This window comes from Oncorhynchus masou, unplaced genomic scaffold, assembly GCF_036934945.1.
Source record: "Oncorhynchus masou masou isolate Uvic2021 unplaced genomic scaffold, UVic_Omas_1.1 unplaced_scaffold_1844, whole genome shotgun sequence".
NCBI classification, from domain to species: domain Eukaryota; kingdom Metazoa; phylum Chordata; class Actinopteri; order Salmoniformes; family Salmonidae; genus Oncorhynchus; species Oncorhynchus masou.
In genome coordinates, this window is record NW_027008354.1 from 91372 (window position 1) to 106888 (window position 15517).

Sequence of the window (15517 nt, forward strand, 5' to 3'; positions counted from 1 at the left end):
TAGAGTCTTCTTGGGTAAGTGTTTTAGAGCTTTGCACACCTGGATTCTGCAACATTTGCCCATTTTTTTTTTCCCCTTCAGATTTCTTCAAGCTCTGTCAAGGTGTTGGGGATCATGGCTAGACAGCAATTTTCAAATCTTGACATAGACTTTCAAGCAGATTTAAGTCACAACTGTAACTTGGCAACTCAGGAACATTCACGTTGTTCTTGGTAAGCAACTCCAGTGTAGATTTGGCCATGTGTTTTAGGTTATTATCCTGCTGAATGTTGAATTCATCACCCAGTGTCGGGTGTAAAGCAGAATGAAGCAGGTTTTCCTCTAGGATTTTGCACGTGCTTAGCTCCATCCCGTTTATTTTTATCCTGAAAAACTCCCTAGTCTTTGCCTATGTCAAGCATACCCATAACATGATGCAGCCACCACCATGCTTGAAAATAAGGAGGCAGTTACTCAGTCATGTGTTGTGTTGGATTTGCCCCAAACACAAGGCTTTGCATTTTGAAATTCAATTCAATACTTGAGTGAGGGACCTTACAGGGATCTTACAGATGTGTGTGTGTGTGTGTATGTATATGTGTGTGTGTGTGTATATATATGTGTATGTGTGTGTGTATATATATATATATATATATATATATATGGGGTACAGAGATGAGGTAATCATTAAAAAAATCTATATGTGTGTGTGTGTGTGTATAGATTTTTTTAATGATTACCTCATCTCTGTACCCCATATATATCACACACACACACACACACACACACACACACACACACACACACCTGAGTGTCTTCATGCTTCCCATAATGGTACCCTATATAGTGCAGTACTTTTGACCGGGGTCTGGTCAAAGATGGGGCACTTTGTAGGATGCCATTATGGGACGCAGTCATGATAGTGTCTGGTTGCCTGTGTACTCGGGTCCCACTGAGGGCGTTTTCACACGTACTTCAGAGCTATTATTGGAATCAGAGTTGGATTATTTGTTAACATTTCTTTCATTTGGTCCAGTTGGTTTCACATTGTCACTCACTCACTCACTCACTCACTCACTCACATCTGCCCAGCATCCCTAGCCTTGGTGTTAGGGGGGTGGGGTTCCTCCAGTTCGTTTTAGAGGAAGGAGACCGAAGGGATGAATGATGACCTATGACCCTCTCAGCCCACCGGGTTGTCTCCCAAATGGCACCCTATTCCCTACACAGTGCACTACTTTAGACCGGGGTCCTATGAGCAGTGGTCTAAAGTAGTGCACTACATAGGGAATAGGGTGCTGTTTGGGACACCGCCCTGATTCTATTGACAGACCCTTTTCCTCCATTAGGAGAAACAGCGCAGTCAGGCTTCTGAGAGAGAGAGAAGCAGATATTTATTTCCCTTCCTAAGGTTCAGTTCAGCAGTTGTAAAGTCATATTGTGCCTTTGAGTCACTCGGGACAGGAGATTGGAGCAGTCTCTCTGTGTGTGTACTTCATATCAGTGTGTATGTGCCGTCTCTCTGTGTGTGTACTTCATATCAGTGTGTATGTGCCGTCACTCTGTGTGTGTACTTCATATCAGCTTGTATGTGCCGTCTCTCTGTGTGTGTACTTCATATCAGCGTGTATGTGCTGTCTCTCTGCGTGTATGAGTACATAATGTATGTAGATCTGTGTCACGTAGTGTTTCTACCTGCACTGGGATAGCTTTGTGTTCGTAGTTAGGAGGACAGCTCAGCTGTCAGGTTAGTGAGAGTTTGCAGTCTTGCTCTCCTCTCTGCTGCCTGCTGCCTGCCTGCCTGCTGCCTGCCTGCCACCCACTCACTTGTATAGTGTTACATTGGTGTTCTACTACAGTATGGTGTTACCTTGGTGTTCTACTACAGTACGGTGTCACCTTGGTGTTCTACTACAGTACGGTGTCACCTTGGTGTTCTACTACAGTACGGTGTCACCTTGGTGTTCTACTACAGTACGGTGTTACCTTGGTGTTCTACTACAGTACGGTGTTACCTTGGTGTTCTACTACAGTACGGTGTTACCTTGGTGTTCTACTACAGTACGGTGTTACCTTGGTGTTCTACTACAGTACGGTGTTACCTTGGTGTTCTACTACAGTACGGTGTTACCTTGGTGTTCTACTACAGTACGGTGTTACCTTGGTGTTCTACTACAGTACGGTGTTACCTTGGTGTTCTACTACAGTACGGTGTTACCTTGGTGTTCTACTACAGTACGGTGTTACCTTGGTGTTCTACTACAGTACGGTGTTACCTTGGTGTTCTACTACAGTACGGTGTTACCTTGGTGTTCTACTACAGTACGGTGTTACCTTGGTGTTCTACTACAGTACGGTGTTACCTTGGTGTTCTACTACAGTACGGTGTTACCTTGGTGTTCTACTACAGTATGGTGTTACCTTGGTGTTCTACTACAGTACGGTGTTACAGTACAGTGTTACCTTGGTGTTCTACTACAGTATGGTGTTACCTTGGTGTTCTACTACAGTACGGTGTTACCGTACTGAGATCCAGTGAGTCAGAGACAGAGAAGCAGTATGCTGGCTGGGCTGGAATACAGTTGAATGTGACAGAACGGTTAGGAATAGAGTTGAATGTGACAGAACGGTTAGGAATAGAGTTGAATGTGACAGAACGGTTAGGAATACAGTTGAATGTGACAGAACGGTTAGGAATACAGTTGAATGTGACAGAACGGTTAGGAATAGAGTTGAATGTGACAGAAAGGTTAGGAATACAGTTGAATGTGACAGAACGGTTAGGAATACAGTTGAATGTGACAGAACGGTTAGGAATACAGTTGAATGTGACAGAAAGGTTAGGAATACAGTTGAATGTGACAGAACGGTTAGGAATACAGTTGAATGTGACAGAACGGTTAGGAATACAGTTGAATGTGACAGAACGGTTAGGAATACAGTTGAATGTGACAGAAAGGGATGGAATACAGTTGAATATCACAGAAAGGGATGGAATACAGTTGAATCTCACAGAAAGGGATGGGATACAGTTGAATATCACAGAAAGGGATGGAATACAGTTGAATATCACAGAAAGGGATGGAATACAGTTGAATGTCACAGAAAGGGATGGAATACAGTTGAATGTCACAGAAAGGGATGGAATACAGTTGAATGTCACAGAAAGGGATGGAATACAGTTGAATGTCACAGAAAGGGATGGAATACAGTTGAATATCACAGAAAGGGATGGAATACAGTTGAATGTCACAGAAAGGGATGGAATACAGTTGAATATCACAGAAAGGGATGGAATACAGTTGAATATCACAGAAACGGACGGGATACAGTTGAATATCACAGAAAGGGATGGGATACAGTTGAATATCACAGAAAGGGATGGAATACAGTTGAATGTCACAGAAAGGTGCTCCAACCTGACACTCAATGGTTTCCACCAATACTTTCTCCTGCCTGGAGCCCAGGAGACTTTCTGAGACTCGGGGGGGAAATTAATTTGGTCATGTGCTTAAAAAGACATGAACATACAGAAACTACACAATATAATTAATTGAAAATGCTATAGTGCAATACTGGAGGGACCAACAGACTATCTATTATACAGCCTGACGGCTGTAGGAATAAGAGTCCCCATATCTATCTGTTCTGATCTTCTTTTAAAGAAGTATCTTTCCCCTTGTCTGCTGCTGCTGTCACTCCGTTTTCAGTGGAGGGGATGAGTACTGTCCTGTAAAATGCCTTTCAAGTTTTAGGAGGATGAGTTTTGAGTGAATGGGATGAGTACTGTCCTGTAAAATGCCTTTCAAGTTTTAGGAGGATGAGTTTTGAGTGAATGGGATGAGTACTGTCCTGTAAAATGCCTTTCAAGTTTTAGGAGGATGAGTTTTGTGTACAGGTTGGAGGCTGATTCTTGATCTGTACCAATTATCCTTCCCGTTGTCTTAATCAAGCGCTGAATCTTGACTTGGTCTTGTGCTCGCATGCTTCAAGACACGCATATCAGACCAAAGGACAGCTCGCTCTGCAGGACAGATTTATACAACATATCAGACCAAAGGACAGCTCGCTCTGCAGGACAGATTTATACAACATATCAGACCAAAGGACAGCCCTCTCTGCAGGACAGATTTATACAACATATCAGACCAAAGGACAGCTCGCTCTGCAGGACAGATTTATACAACATATCAGACCAAAGGACAGCTCGCTCTGCAGGACAGATTTATACAACATATCAGACCAAAGGACAGCTCGCTCTGCAGGACAGATTTATACAACATATCAGACCAAAGGACAGCTCGCTCTTCTGTTTGTCCCTACACTACAGTGACAGGGTGAAGCATTCTGTTTGTCCCTTCACTACAGTGACAGGGTGAAGCATTCTGTTTGTCCCTACACTACAGTGACAGGGTGAAGTATTCTGTTTGTCCCTACAGTGACAGGGTGAAGTATTCTGTTTGTCCCTACAGTGACAGGGTGAAGCATTCTGTTTGTCCCTACACTACAGTGACAGGGTGAAGCATTCTGTTTGTCCCTACACTACAGTGACAGGGTGAAGCATTCTGTTTGTCCCTACACTACAGTGACAGGGTGAAGCATTCTGTTTGTCCCTACAGTGACAGGGTGAAGCATTCTGTTTGTCCCTACACTACAGTGACAGGGTGAAGTATTCTGTTTGTCCCTACACTACAGTGACAGGGTGAAGCATTCTGTTTGTCCCTACACTACAGTGACAGGGTGAAGCATTCTGTTTGTCCCTACAGTGACAGGGTGAAGCATTCTGTTTGTCCCTACACTACAGTGACAGGGTGAAGCATTCTGTTTGTCCCTACACTACAGTGACAGGGTGAAGCATTCTGTTTGTCCCTACACTACAGTGACAGGGTGAAGCATTCTGTTTGTCCCTACACTACAGTGACAGGGTGAAGCATTCTGTTTGTCCCTACACTACAGTGACAGGGTGAAGCATTCTGTTTGTCCCTACACTACAGTGACAGGGTGAAGCATTCTGTTTGTCCCTACACTACAGTGACAGGGTGAAGCATTCTGTTTGTCCCTACACTACAGTGACAGGGTGAAGTATTCTGTTTGTCCCTACACTACAGTGACAGGGTGAAGCATTCTGTTTGTCCCTACACTACAGTGACAGGGTGAAGCATTCTGTTTGTCCCTACACTACAGTGACAGGGTGAAGCATTCTGTTTGTCCCTACACTACAGTGACAGGGTGAAGCATTCTGTTTGTCCCTACACTACAGTGACAGGGTGAAGTATTCTGTTTGTCCCTACACTACAGTGACAGGGTGAAGTGTGGACTACTAGGAGTCATGGTTACTCTTCCTGCCTCCTGTTTCCTTTCCTCTGATGACACACACACACCATGACAAATGTACATTATTTACTAATCCATCTGATTTCTTCTGGTGCCTATGAGAAGACCCTGGGTTTTTCTTCTATTCTAAATGATTTCAAATACTGTTGCTGTGGGCTTGTCTGGTGCAATGGAACCCACAGAAACCCTGGCCAATCCAGGCAGGCTAAAGTCAAATCAAATGTATTTATAAAGCCCTTCGTACATCAGCTGATGTATCAAAGTGCTGTACAGAAACCCAGCCTAAAACAGCAAGCAATGCAGGTGTAGAAGCACGGTGGCTAGGAAAAACTCCCTAGAAAGGCCAAAACCTAGGAAGAAACCGAGAGAGGAACCAGGCTATGTGGGGTGGCCAGTCCTCTTCTGGTTGTGCCGGGTGGAGATTATAACAGAACATGGCCAAGATGTTCAAATGTTCATAAATGACCAGCAGGGTCAGATAATAATAATCACAGTAGTTGTCGAGGGTTCAACAAGTCAGCACCTCAGGAGTAAATGTCAGTTGGCTTTTCATAGCCGATCATTCAGAGTATCTCTACCTCTCCTGCTGTCTCTAGAGAGTTGAAAACAGCAGGTCTGGGACAGGTAGCACGTCCGGTGAACAGGTCAGGGTTCCATAGTCTCATGCAGGACAGTTAAAACTGGAGCAGCAGCACGGCCAGGTGGACTGGGGACAGCAAGGAGTCATGCCAGGCAGTCGTGAGGCATGGTCCTATGGTCCAAAGCAAGTATTTGAAAGATTTCAAATACTATTTGAACCCAGGGTTGCCTCAGAGGGACGCGGTTGGCTTCCTGGTATCATGAGGAGCTCGAGGACTGCAGGATAAATTGGCTACACTGAATGCTGAACTATTTTATTTCCTGTCTCAGATAGTCTGCCAATACATCTGCATTCCCTCTTCGTGTGTGTCAGACAGACAGAGCGAGCGAGCGAGAGTCAGAGAGAGCGAGAGAGAGTCAAAGAGTTTGTACTTAGATGGTTTAAGTGAACGTATTGTACTAATATGGAGCTGGCAGAAAGGCAGGAAACTCTGAACTGACGGGGGTGAATAGAGGAGGAGGGAGGGAGGGAATGATGGGACTGGGAAGGAGAGAGACAGGGATGGAGGGAGGGACAGAGGGAGTGGTGGGATTGGGAAGGAGAGAGAGACCGGGATGGAGGGAGGGACAGAGGGAGTGATGGGATTGGGAAGGAGAGAGAGACAGGGATGGAGGGAGGGACAGAGGGAGTGATGGAATTGGGAAGGAGAGAGAGACAGGGATGGAGGGAGGGACAGAGGGAGTGATGGAATTGGGAAGGAGAGAGAGACACGGGGATGGAGGGAGGGATGGGATTGGGAAGGAGAGACACAGGGATGGAGGGAGGGATGGGATTGGGAAGGAGAGACACAGGGATGGAGGGAGTGATGGGATTGGGAAGGAGAGACACAGGGATGGAGGGAGGGATGGGATTGGGAAGGAGAGAGACTGGGATGGGATTGGGAAGGAGAGAGACGGGGATGGAGGGAGGGACAGAGGGAGTGATGGGATTGGGAAGGAGAGAGAGACAGGGATGGAGGGAGGGACAGAGGGAGTGATGGAATTGGGAAGGAGAGAGAGACAGGGATGGAGGGAGGGACAGAGGGAGTGATGGGATTGGGAAGGAGAGACACAGGGATGGAGGGAGGGATGGGATAGGGAAGGAGAGAGACCGAGATGGAGGGAGGGGTGGGATTGGGAAGGAGAGACACAGGGATGGAGGGAGGGATGGGATTGGGAAGGAGAGAGACTAGGATGGGGGAGGGACAGAGGGAGTGATGGGATTGGGAAGGAGAGACACAGGGATGGAGGGAGTGATGGGATTGGGAAGGAGAGACACAGGGATGGAGGGAGGGATGGGATTGGGAAGGAGAGAGACCGGGATGGGATTGGGAAGGAGAGAGACGGGGATGGAGGGAGGGACAGAGGGAGTGATGGGATTGGGAAGGAGAGAGAGACAGGGATGGAGGGAGGGACAGAGGGAGTGATGGAATTGGGAAGGAGAGAGAGACAGGGATGGAGGGAGGGACAGAGGGAGTGATGGGATTGGGAAGGAGAGACACAGGGATGGAGGGAGGGATGGGATTGGGAAGGAGAGAGACCGAGATGGAGGGAGGGGTGGGATTGGGAAGGAGAGACACAGGGATGGAGGGAGGGATGGGATTGGGAAGGAGAGACACAGGGATGGAGGGAGGGATGGGATTGGGAAGGAGAGAGACTAGGATGGGGGGAGGGACAGAGGGAGTGATGGGATTGGGAAGGAGAGGAGTAGAGCAGCGGGGAAGAGAGAGAACATAGACAGAGCGATATGGGGGAAACGTTGAAGGAAACTATGGGCTATAAACTTGACATGTTGTTGACTATTTTAGAATGTCTTGGCTGGGTACAACAACACCAAAAAGCAGCTGGGTCATTCCATGTCATTTCAGCAAGCCATGTTCTGGAATCGTTTCTGTAGTTAGAAACGGATAAGATAAGCATTTCTGAAACATTATTTTATTAATTTAATTTGATCTCTGCAAATGTAAGCTAATTGATTGCACATGAATTGGCCATTTTTTTAATTTATAGGATTAATTTAATCTATAACAAATATAGTACCTAACATCCAATTTGCACCATAATTCTTCCTAAAAATGAGTCAAAAATGGTCAAAAGCCACCCACGGACCCCACACACCCCAACAAAACAGTACACAGTATCAGTTCTCTGTTTGACAAGTAGTTTAAATATGTGGTTTGGAGTATTGCTTCTTCATACTATGTACGGTATTCTCTGTGAATCTGGTGATGTTTTTCTTCCCTGTTCAGAGAAATTAGTCATTGAAGTTGCTTGCATTATTTACCATAAAGTAGTGTGATAGTGCCAGGTTTTGACTACTAGATGCCGCTGTTCCTGCTATACCGCCACAATATTTGTATTAATTTTGCTGGTCTCTTGTGTTTATTAAATAGATCACAACATTTCCTTTGCAACTTTGGGCAGAAAACCAATAGCCAGTCCTCCATGAAAGCAATCCAGTTTGTCCTTCTCTTAGCAACCTAATGCTTCAACCCAACTCTCCTTAAACAGTACAACAAATGTCAGCTCTCTGAGAGGGCTATCCATGTGGTGCAATTGTCATATGAAGGGGTTTCCTACAGGCCCAAAACTTTTGAAGTAGAAATGGGCTAAGTGACTAAAATGTTGTGACAACCCGAATAAAATAATACAATTAGAAACCATTGCGTGGCAGAGTTGTATATTTTTCAATAAAATTATTAGAAAACTTTTATCTCGTGTGATTTAATGACATTTACCATTAAACCCAACCCAATACCATTTACCTTTTCAAAACACTATATAGTGTACTATATAGTGTACTATGTTTGAGTACTTCTATCATTGAAAGACCATTAGCGAACGTAACATTGAAACCATGTTGATGCTGATGCCAAATGGTTTGCTTGTTGACCAGGAACTAATCCAGGCCTTTATAAACGACAGACACAGGGGTCATTTCCTGGACTCGTTTATTTTTAATGTATTTTATTGAACCTTTTATTTAACTCATTAAGCCTATGAGAAGGACAGACTGAATTGCTTTCATTGTGAGTATGACTGCACAATAAAAAAAAAATTAAAATCATAAGCAAAAGCTTTTTATTTTTTTAATATATTTTTTTAATATAAAAAGTGATCCATTTTTAAGAAACACGAGACAAGCAAATTGATTAAAGTACCAGGAACAGCAGCATCTAGTGGGCAAAACGGTTAATTACAACTTTATAGTAATTAATGCAAGTGACTATGGGTAATTTCTCAGAGCAGGGAGGGAAAAAAACAGTCAGGGCGGGACACATGGTAGGAAGGGGGTGGGAGGAGAAGGCAGGGTGGGACACATGGTAGGAAGGGGGTGGGAGGAGAAGGCAGGGTGGGACACATGGTAGGAAGGGGTGGGAGGAGAAGGCAGGGTGGGACACATGGTAGGAAGGGGTGGGAGGAGAAGGCAGGGTGGGACACATGGTAGGAAGGGGGTGGGAGGAGAAGGCAGGGTGGGACACATGGTAGGAAGGGGTGGGAGGAGAAGGCAGGGTGGGACACATGGTAGGAAGGGGTGGGAGGAGAAGGCAGGGTGGGACACGTGGGAGGAGAAGGCAGGGTGGGACACATGGTAGGAAGGGGTGGGAGGAGAAGGCAGGGTGGGACACATGGTAGGAAGGGGGTGGGAGGAGAAGGCAGGGTGGGACACATGGTAGGAAGGGGGTGGGAGGAGAAGGCAGGGTGGGACACATGGTAGGAAGGGGTGGGAGGAGAAGGCAGGGTGGGACACATGGTAGGAAGGGGGTGGAGGCGACGGCAGGGTGGGACACATGGTAGGAAGGGGTGGGAGGAGAAGGCAGGGTGGGACACATGGTAGGAAGGGGTGGGAGGAGAAGGCAGGGTGGGACACATGGTAGGAAGGGGGTGGGAGGAGAAGGCAGGGTGGGACACATGGTAGGAAGGGGTGGGAGGAGAAGGCAGGGTGGGACACATGGTAGGAAGGGGTGGGAGGAGAAGGCAGGGGTGGGACACATGGTAGGAAGGGGTGGGAGGAGAAGGCAGGGTGGGACACATGGTAGGAAGGGGTGGGAGGAGAAGGCAGGGTGGGACACATGGTAGGAAGGGGTGGGAGGAGAAGGCAGGGTGGGACACATGGTAGGAAGGGGGGAGGAGAAGGCAGGGTGGGACACATGGTGGGAAGGGGTGGGAGGAGAAGGCAGGGTGGGACACATGGTAGGAAGGGGGTGGGAGGAGAAGGCAGGGTGGGACACATGGTAGGAAGGGGGTGGGAGGAGAAGGCAGGGTGGGACACATGGTAGGAAGGGGGGGGAGTGAGATTATCCTGCTGGATAATGCTTCTACTGTTAAACTGTTGTAGTATAAATAAAACGCGCTCTAAAACTAGGGTCATCGAAGATCCAGATGCTTTTCCTAATTCCTGTGCTATTTGCTTCTGTTGTATGTTGTGCCTTCAGACTGCAGACGGACAACAGGAAAAAGTCCTAGTTCCTGCATAGCATCTCGTCTAGGTGCCTCTCTTCTTACTAAGTTACTCCTCTGCTCCCTGTGGAGCACGAGGCCTCAACCAGCCCAGCTGGACTATCCTTCCTGTAACGACTGTAGCCTCAGAGCAAGAGAGCCCTGACCACAACACTCAGTCATGTGATCGTGAGGATGGCTGCCAGGCCAGAGATGGTATGTTATGGGTTAGTGCTGCAAAGTGCTTGAATGACTCAGAGAGCTAGAGGGAGGTAGAGCCGGGGAGAGAGGTAGAGCCGGGGAGAGAGGTAGAGCCGGGGAGAGAGGTAGAGCCGGGGAGAGAGGGAGAGCCGGGGAGAGAGGGAGAGCCGGGGAGAGAGGGAGAGCCGGGGAGAGCCGGGGTTTCACTAAGGGGGCGGGCCGGGGTTTCACTAAGGGGGAGGGCCGGGGTTTCACTAAGGGGAGGGCCGGGGTTTCACTAAGGGGAGGGCCGGGGTTTCACTAAGGGGGAGGGCCGGGGTTTCACTAAGGGGGAGGGCCGGGGTTTCACTAAGGGGGAGGGCCGGGGTTTCACTAAGGGGAGGGCCGGGGTTTCACTAAGGGTGAGGGCCGGGGTTTCACTAAGAGGGCTGGGCTCTCTCTGCTCTGCTCCAGTCCTGCCGGTCCTCCCCGCCCCTGGAGACTGGGGGAATGTGTGTGATTAACCCAGGTTCTCATAAAGATGGGTTCTCAGCAGGATGCATGCTGTTATGGCGGGCCCCGAGCTCATGCCAGCTCCCGTTAGGTCAATAGGCTGGCAAGCCAAAGGCTGAGGAAAGGAGGCAGGGAGGGAGGGAGGGAGGGAGAGAGGCAGGGAGGGGGGGAGGGAAGGGAGAGAGAGGGAGAAGGGGGGAGAGGGAGAAGGAGGGAGAGTGAGAGTGAAGGGATAGAGGGAGAGTGAGAGTGAAGGGATAGAGGGAGAGTGAGAGTGAAGGGATAGAGGGAGAGTGAGAGTGAAGGGATAGAGGGAGAGCGAGAGTGAAGGGATAGAGGGAGAGCGAGAGTGAAGGGATAGAGTGGAGGGGGAGGGAGAGAAAGAAAGAGGGAGAAGGAGGGAGAGCGAGAGTGAAGGGATAGAGGGAGGGGGAGGGGGGAGAGAGAAAGAAAGAAAGAGGGAGAGCGAGAGTAAAGGGAGGGAGAGGGAGGGAGGGAGGGAGGGGGAGGGAGAGGGACGGGAGGGAGAAAGAGAAGGAAGGAGAGAGAGTGAGGGAGAGGTAGGGAGGGAGGGAGATGGACGGGAGGGAGAAAGAGAAGGAAGGAGAGAGAGTGAGGCAGGGGGAGGGAGAAAGAGAGGGATGGGAGGGAGAAAGAGAGGGAAGGAGCGAGAGTGAGGCAGGGGGAGGGAGAGAAGGATGGAGAGAGGGACGGGGAGGGAGAAAGAGAAGGAAGGAAGGAGAGAGTGAGGCAGGGGGAGGGAGAGCGGGACGGGAGGGAGAAAGAGAAGGAAGGAAGGGGAGAGTGTGGCAGGGGGAGGGAGAAAGAGAAGGAAGGAAGGAGAGACAGTGAGGCAGGAGGAGGGAGAGAGGGACGGGAGGGAGAAAGAAGGAAGGAAGGAGAGGGACGGGAGGGAGAAGGAAGGAAGGAGAGAGAGTGAGGCAGGGGGAGGGAGAGCCCAGATGTTTCCTATCATCAGGTGGTTATGTTAGTAACATGGAATGGTCTGGATCTGCTTCTGCCACTAGAACACACAGGCACTCTGTACTACTGTTTTCTATTTAAGGGATAATGCCTTCCAAGCTGGCGTTGGGAGTGTGAGTGTTGTCAGGCCTGAGACAAAGTCAATATATACTCCAAACAACGGATTCGAGGACATTTTCACTTTTACACAACGGGTTACTAACATATTCAAATAATGATTGACATATTTTTGTTTAAAAAAAAAAAGTATTTTGATTAATTTATTCATACTATTTCATCCTTTCACAAGATATAGTCCCGACACAAATCTAGGATTGCTAGAGACGTGACCCAATTTTTTTTGTTCTGTATCTATATGGACTCGACCCAAGTCGTTCATTCTAAATGTTCCATTGCCATACTGGCTGGCAACGTTCATATCCCTTGCTTGCTCGCTAGCCAACTACGGCTAACTTAGTCAAAACATGCAGCCAGAATAACACCAAAGTAGCTGCATTTGCACTTGTTGAAGCTGTTTTCTAGTAACATTTATTTGGATACATCCATAACAATGAGCTAATGAGGCCCGGTTTCACCTGGCAGAGAAAATGTGCTCTCGTCAGGACAATGTTGTTCAGAGGAGCTAGCCAACAACACAGCTAACACACTCACTCCAACCTGAAGCTGGAAACACTGCAAACTAGCTGCGTTTTGTTTGACTCTTTTTTGTTTTGTTTGTTGTATATATCCATAAAAATGATGCCAGCTGATTCATGATTTTGACTGGCTGAGAAACGCTGCCTGCCTGTCTGTTTCATCCCGACTCCGACACGTTCATTACTATGGGACAGATTAAGATCGAATTTGAATATTGAAACAATTTTGCAAATGTCAGAGAGACAGACGGAAAGGTTTATACAAATCTCCGCTGTTGAAAACTAAATGTTAGTCTAAAAGACATGTGAGATGAAGTCTCGATGCTTTTAATAGTGGAGATCATGTTTATAACTTCCCTGCCTGGGCTGATGAGACAGTGGATCGCACAGTCAGATAGAACAGATTAAACAGGCATTTTAACGCAATAGGTTTAGCCGGTGGCAATTTGAGGAATAGACACCGGCTGGAATGCGGTTTAACTCATCAGCATTCAGGATTAGACCCACCTGTTGTATAATCGATTTGATTGTCCTCTGCTATTGTCTTCTACTGTGTTCTATTCTATTGTTCTCTACTGTGTTCTATTCTATTGTTCTCTACTGTGTTCTATTCTATTGTTCTCTACTGTGTTCTATTCTATTGTTTTCTGCTGTGTTCTATTCTAATGTCTTATACTGTGTTCTATTCTATTGTTCTCTACTGTGTTCAATTATATTGTTCTCTAATGTGCTCTTTTATTGTTCTCTATTGTAATATAATATATTGTTCTCTACTGAATTATATTCTATTATATTGTTCTCTACTATATTCTATTCTATTGTTCTCTACTGTGTTCAATTCTATTCTACTGTGTTCTATTTTATTGTTATCGACTGTGTTCTATTCTATTGTTAACTACCGTGTTCTATTCTATTGTTCTCTACTGTGTTCTATGCTATTCTATTGTTCTCTATTGTGTTCTATGCTATTCTATTGTTCTCTACTGTGTTCTATGCTATTCTATTGTTCTCTACCGTGTTCTATTATATTGTTCTCTATTGTGTTCTATTATATTGTTCTCTATTGTGTTCTATTCTGTTGTTCTCTACCGTGTTCTATTCCATATTCTCATCTTCACTATGCCTGCATCATAGTAACAAACACCATAGTAACTTCGCCATCCATGGTAACTACCACCCTGCTCCTTTCTTACTAACTGATGTCTGCTCGTGTCTCTCCTCTCCAGACGTTCACGGCCTGGTGCAACTCCCACCTGAGGAAAGCAGGAACGCAGATCGAGAACATCGAGGAGGACTTCAGGGACGGCCTGAAACTCATGCTGCTGTTGGAGGTCATATCAGGTGAGGAGGAGAGGCCTGGTGCCGACGCGTATCTGTAATGGTGCCCACGCGTATCTCTAATGGTGCCCACGCGTATCTCTAATGGTGCCGACGCGTATCTCTAATGGTGCCGACGCGTATCTCTAATGGTGCCGACGCGTATCTCTAATGGTGCCCACTCGTATCTCTAATGGTGCCGACGCGTATCTCTAATGGTGCCCACTCGTATCTCTAATGGTGCCGGCGCGTATCTCTAATGGTGCCCTCGTATCTCTAATTGTGCCGACGCGTATCTCTAATGGTGCCCACTCGTATCTCTAATGGTGCCCACTCGTATCTCTAATGGTGCCCACTCGTATCTCTAATGGTGCCCACTCGTATCTCTAATGGTGCCCACTCGTATCTCTAATGGTGCCCACTCGTATCTCTAATGGTGCCCACTCGTATCTCTAATGGTGCCCACTCGTATCTCTAATTGTGCCGACGCGTATCTCTAATGGTGCCCACTCGTATCTCTAATGGTGCCCACTCGTATCTCTAATGGTGCCCACTCGTATCTCTAATGGTGCCCACTCGTATCTCTAATGGTGCCCACTCGTATCTCTAATGGTGCCCACTCGTATCTCTAATGGTGCCCACTCGTATCTCTAATGGTGCCCACTCGTATCTCTAATGGTGCCCACTCGTATCTCTAATGGTGCCCACTCGTATCTCTAATGGTGCCCACTCGTATCTCTAATGGTGCCCACGCGTATCTCTAATGGTGCCCACTCGTATCTCTAATGGTGCCCACCCTATAATATGTCTCTCCCTTTGGGTCCTTCCCTATGATATGTCTCTCCCTTTGGGTCCTTCCCTATAATATGTCTCTCCCTTTGGGTCCTTCCCTATAATATGTCTCTCCCTTTGGGTCCTTCCCTATGATATGTCTCTCTCTTTGGGTCCTTCCCTATGATATGTCTCTCCCTTTGGGTCCTTCCCTATGATATGTCTCTCTCTTTGGGTCCTTCCCTATGATATGTCTCTCCCTTTGGGTCCTTCCCTATGAGATGTCTCTCCCTTTGGGTCCTTCCCTATGAGATGTCTTTCCCTTTGGGTCCTTCCCTATGAGATGTCTCTCCCTTTGGGTCCTTCCCTATGATATGTCTCTCCCTTTGGGTCCTTCCCTATGATATGTCTCTCCCTTTGGGTCCTTCCCTATGAGATGTCTCTCCCTTTGGGTCCTTCCCTATGATATGTCTCTCCCTTTGGGTCCTTCCCTGATGAGATGTCTCCCTTTGGGTCCTTCCCTATGAGATGTCTCTCCCTTTGGGTCCTTCCCTATGATATGTCTTTCCCTTTGGGTCCTTCCCTATGATATGTCTCTCCCTTTGGGTCCTTCCCTATGAGATGTCTCTCCCTTTGGGTCCTTCCCTATGATATGTCTCTCCCTTTGGGTCCTTCCCTATGAGATGTCTCTCCCTTTGGGTCCTTCCCTATGAGATGTCTCTCCCTTTGGGTCCTTCCCTATGATA

The 15517-nt window shown here is 47.3% G+C and overlaps 1 protein-coding gene across 1 annotated transcript in view; it reads left to right on the forward strand.

Annotated features, from left to right (window-relative positions):
* zgc:165653 (uncharacterized protein LOC100006671 homolog) overlaps positions 1-14062 on the forward strand; it is a 63804-nt gene extending 49742 nt beyond the window's left edge. The window contains exon 2 of the mRNA XM_064959932.1: positions 13910-14062. Coding sequence (XP_064816004.1) covers positions 13910-14062 — 153 coding nt within the window. The remainder of the gene's footprint in view (positions 1-13909) is intronic.
* The last annotated feature ends 1455 nt before the right edge of the window (positions 14063-15517 follow it).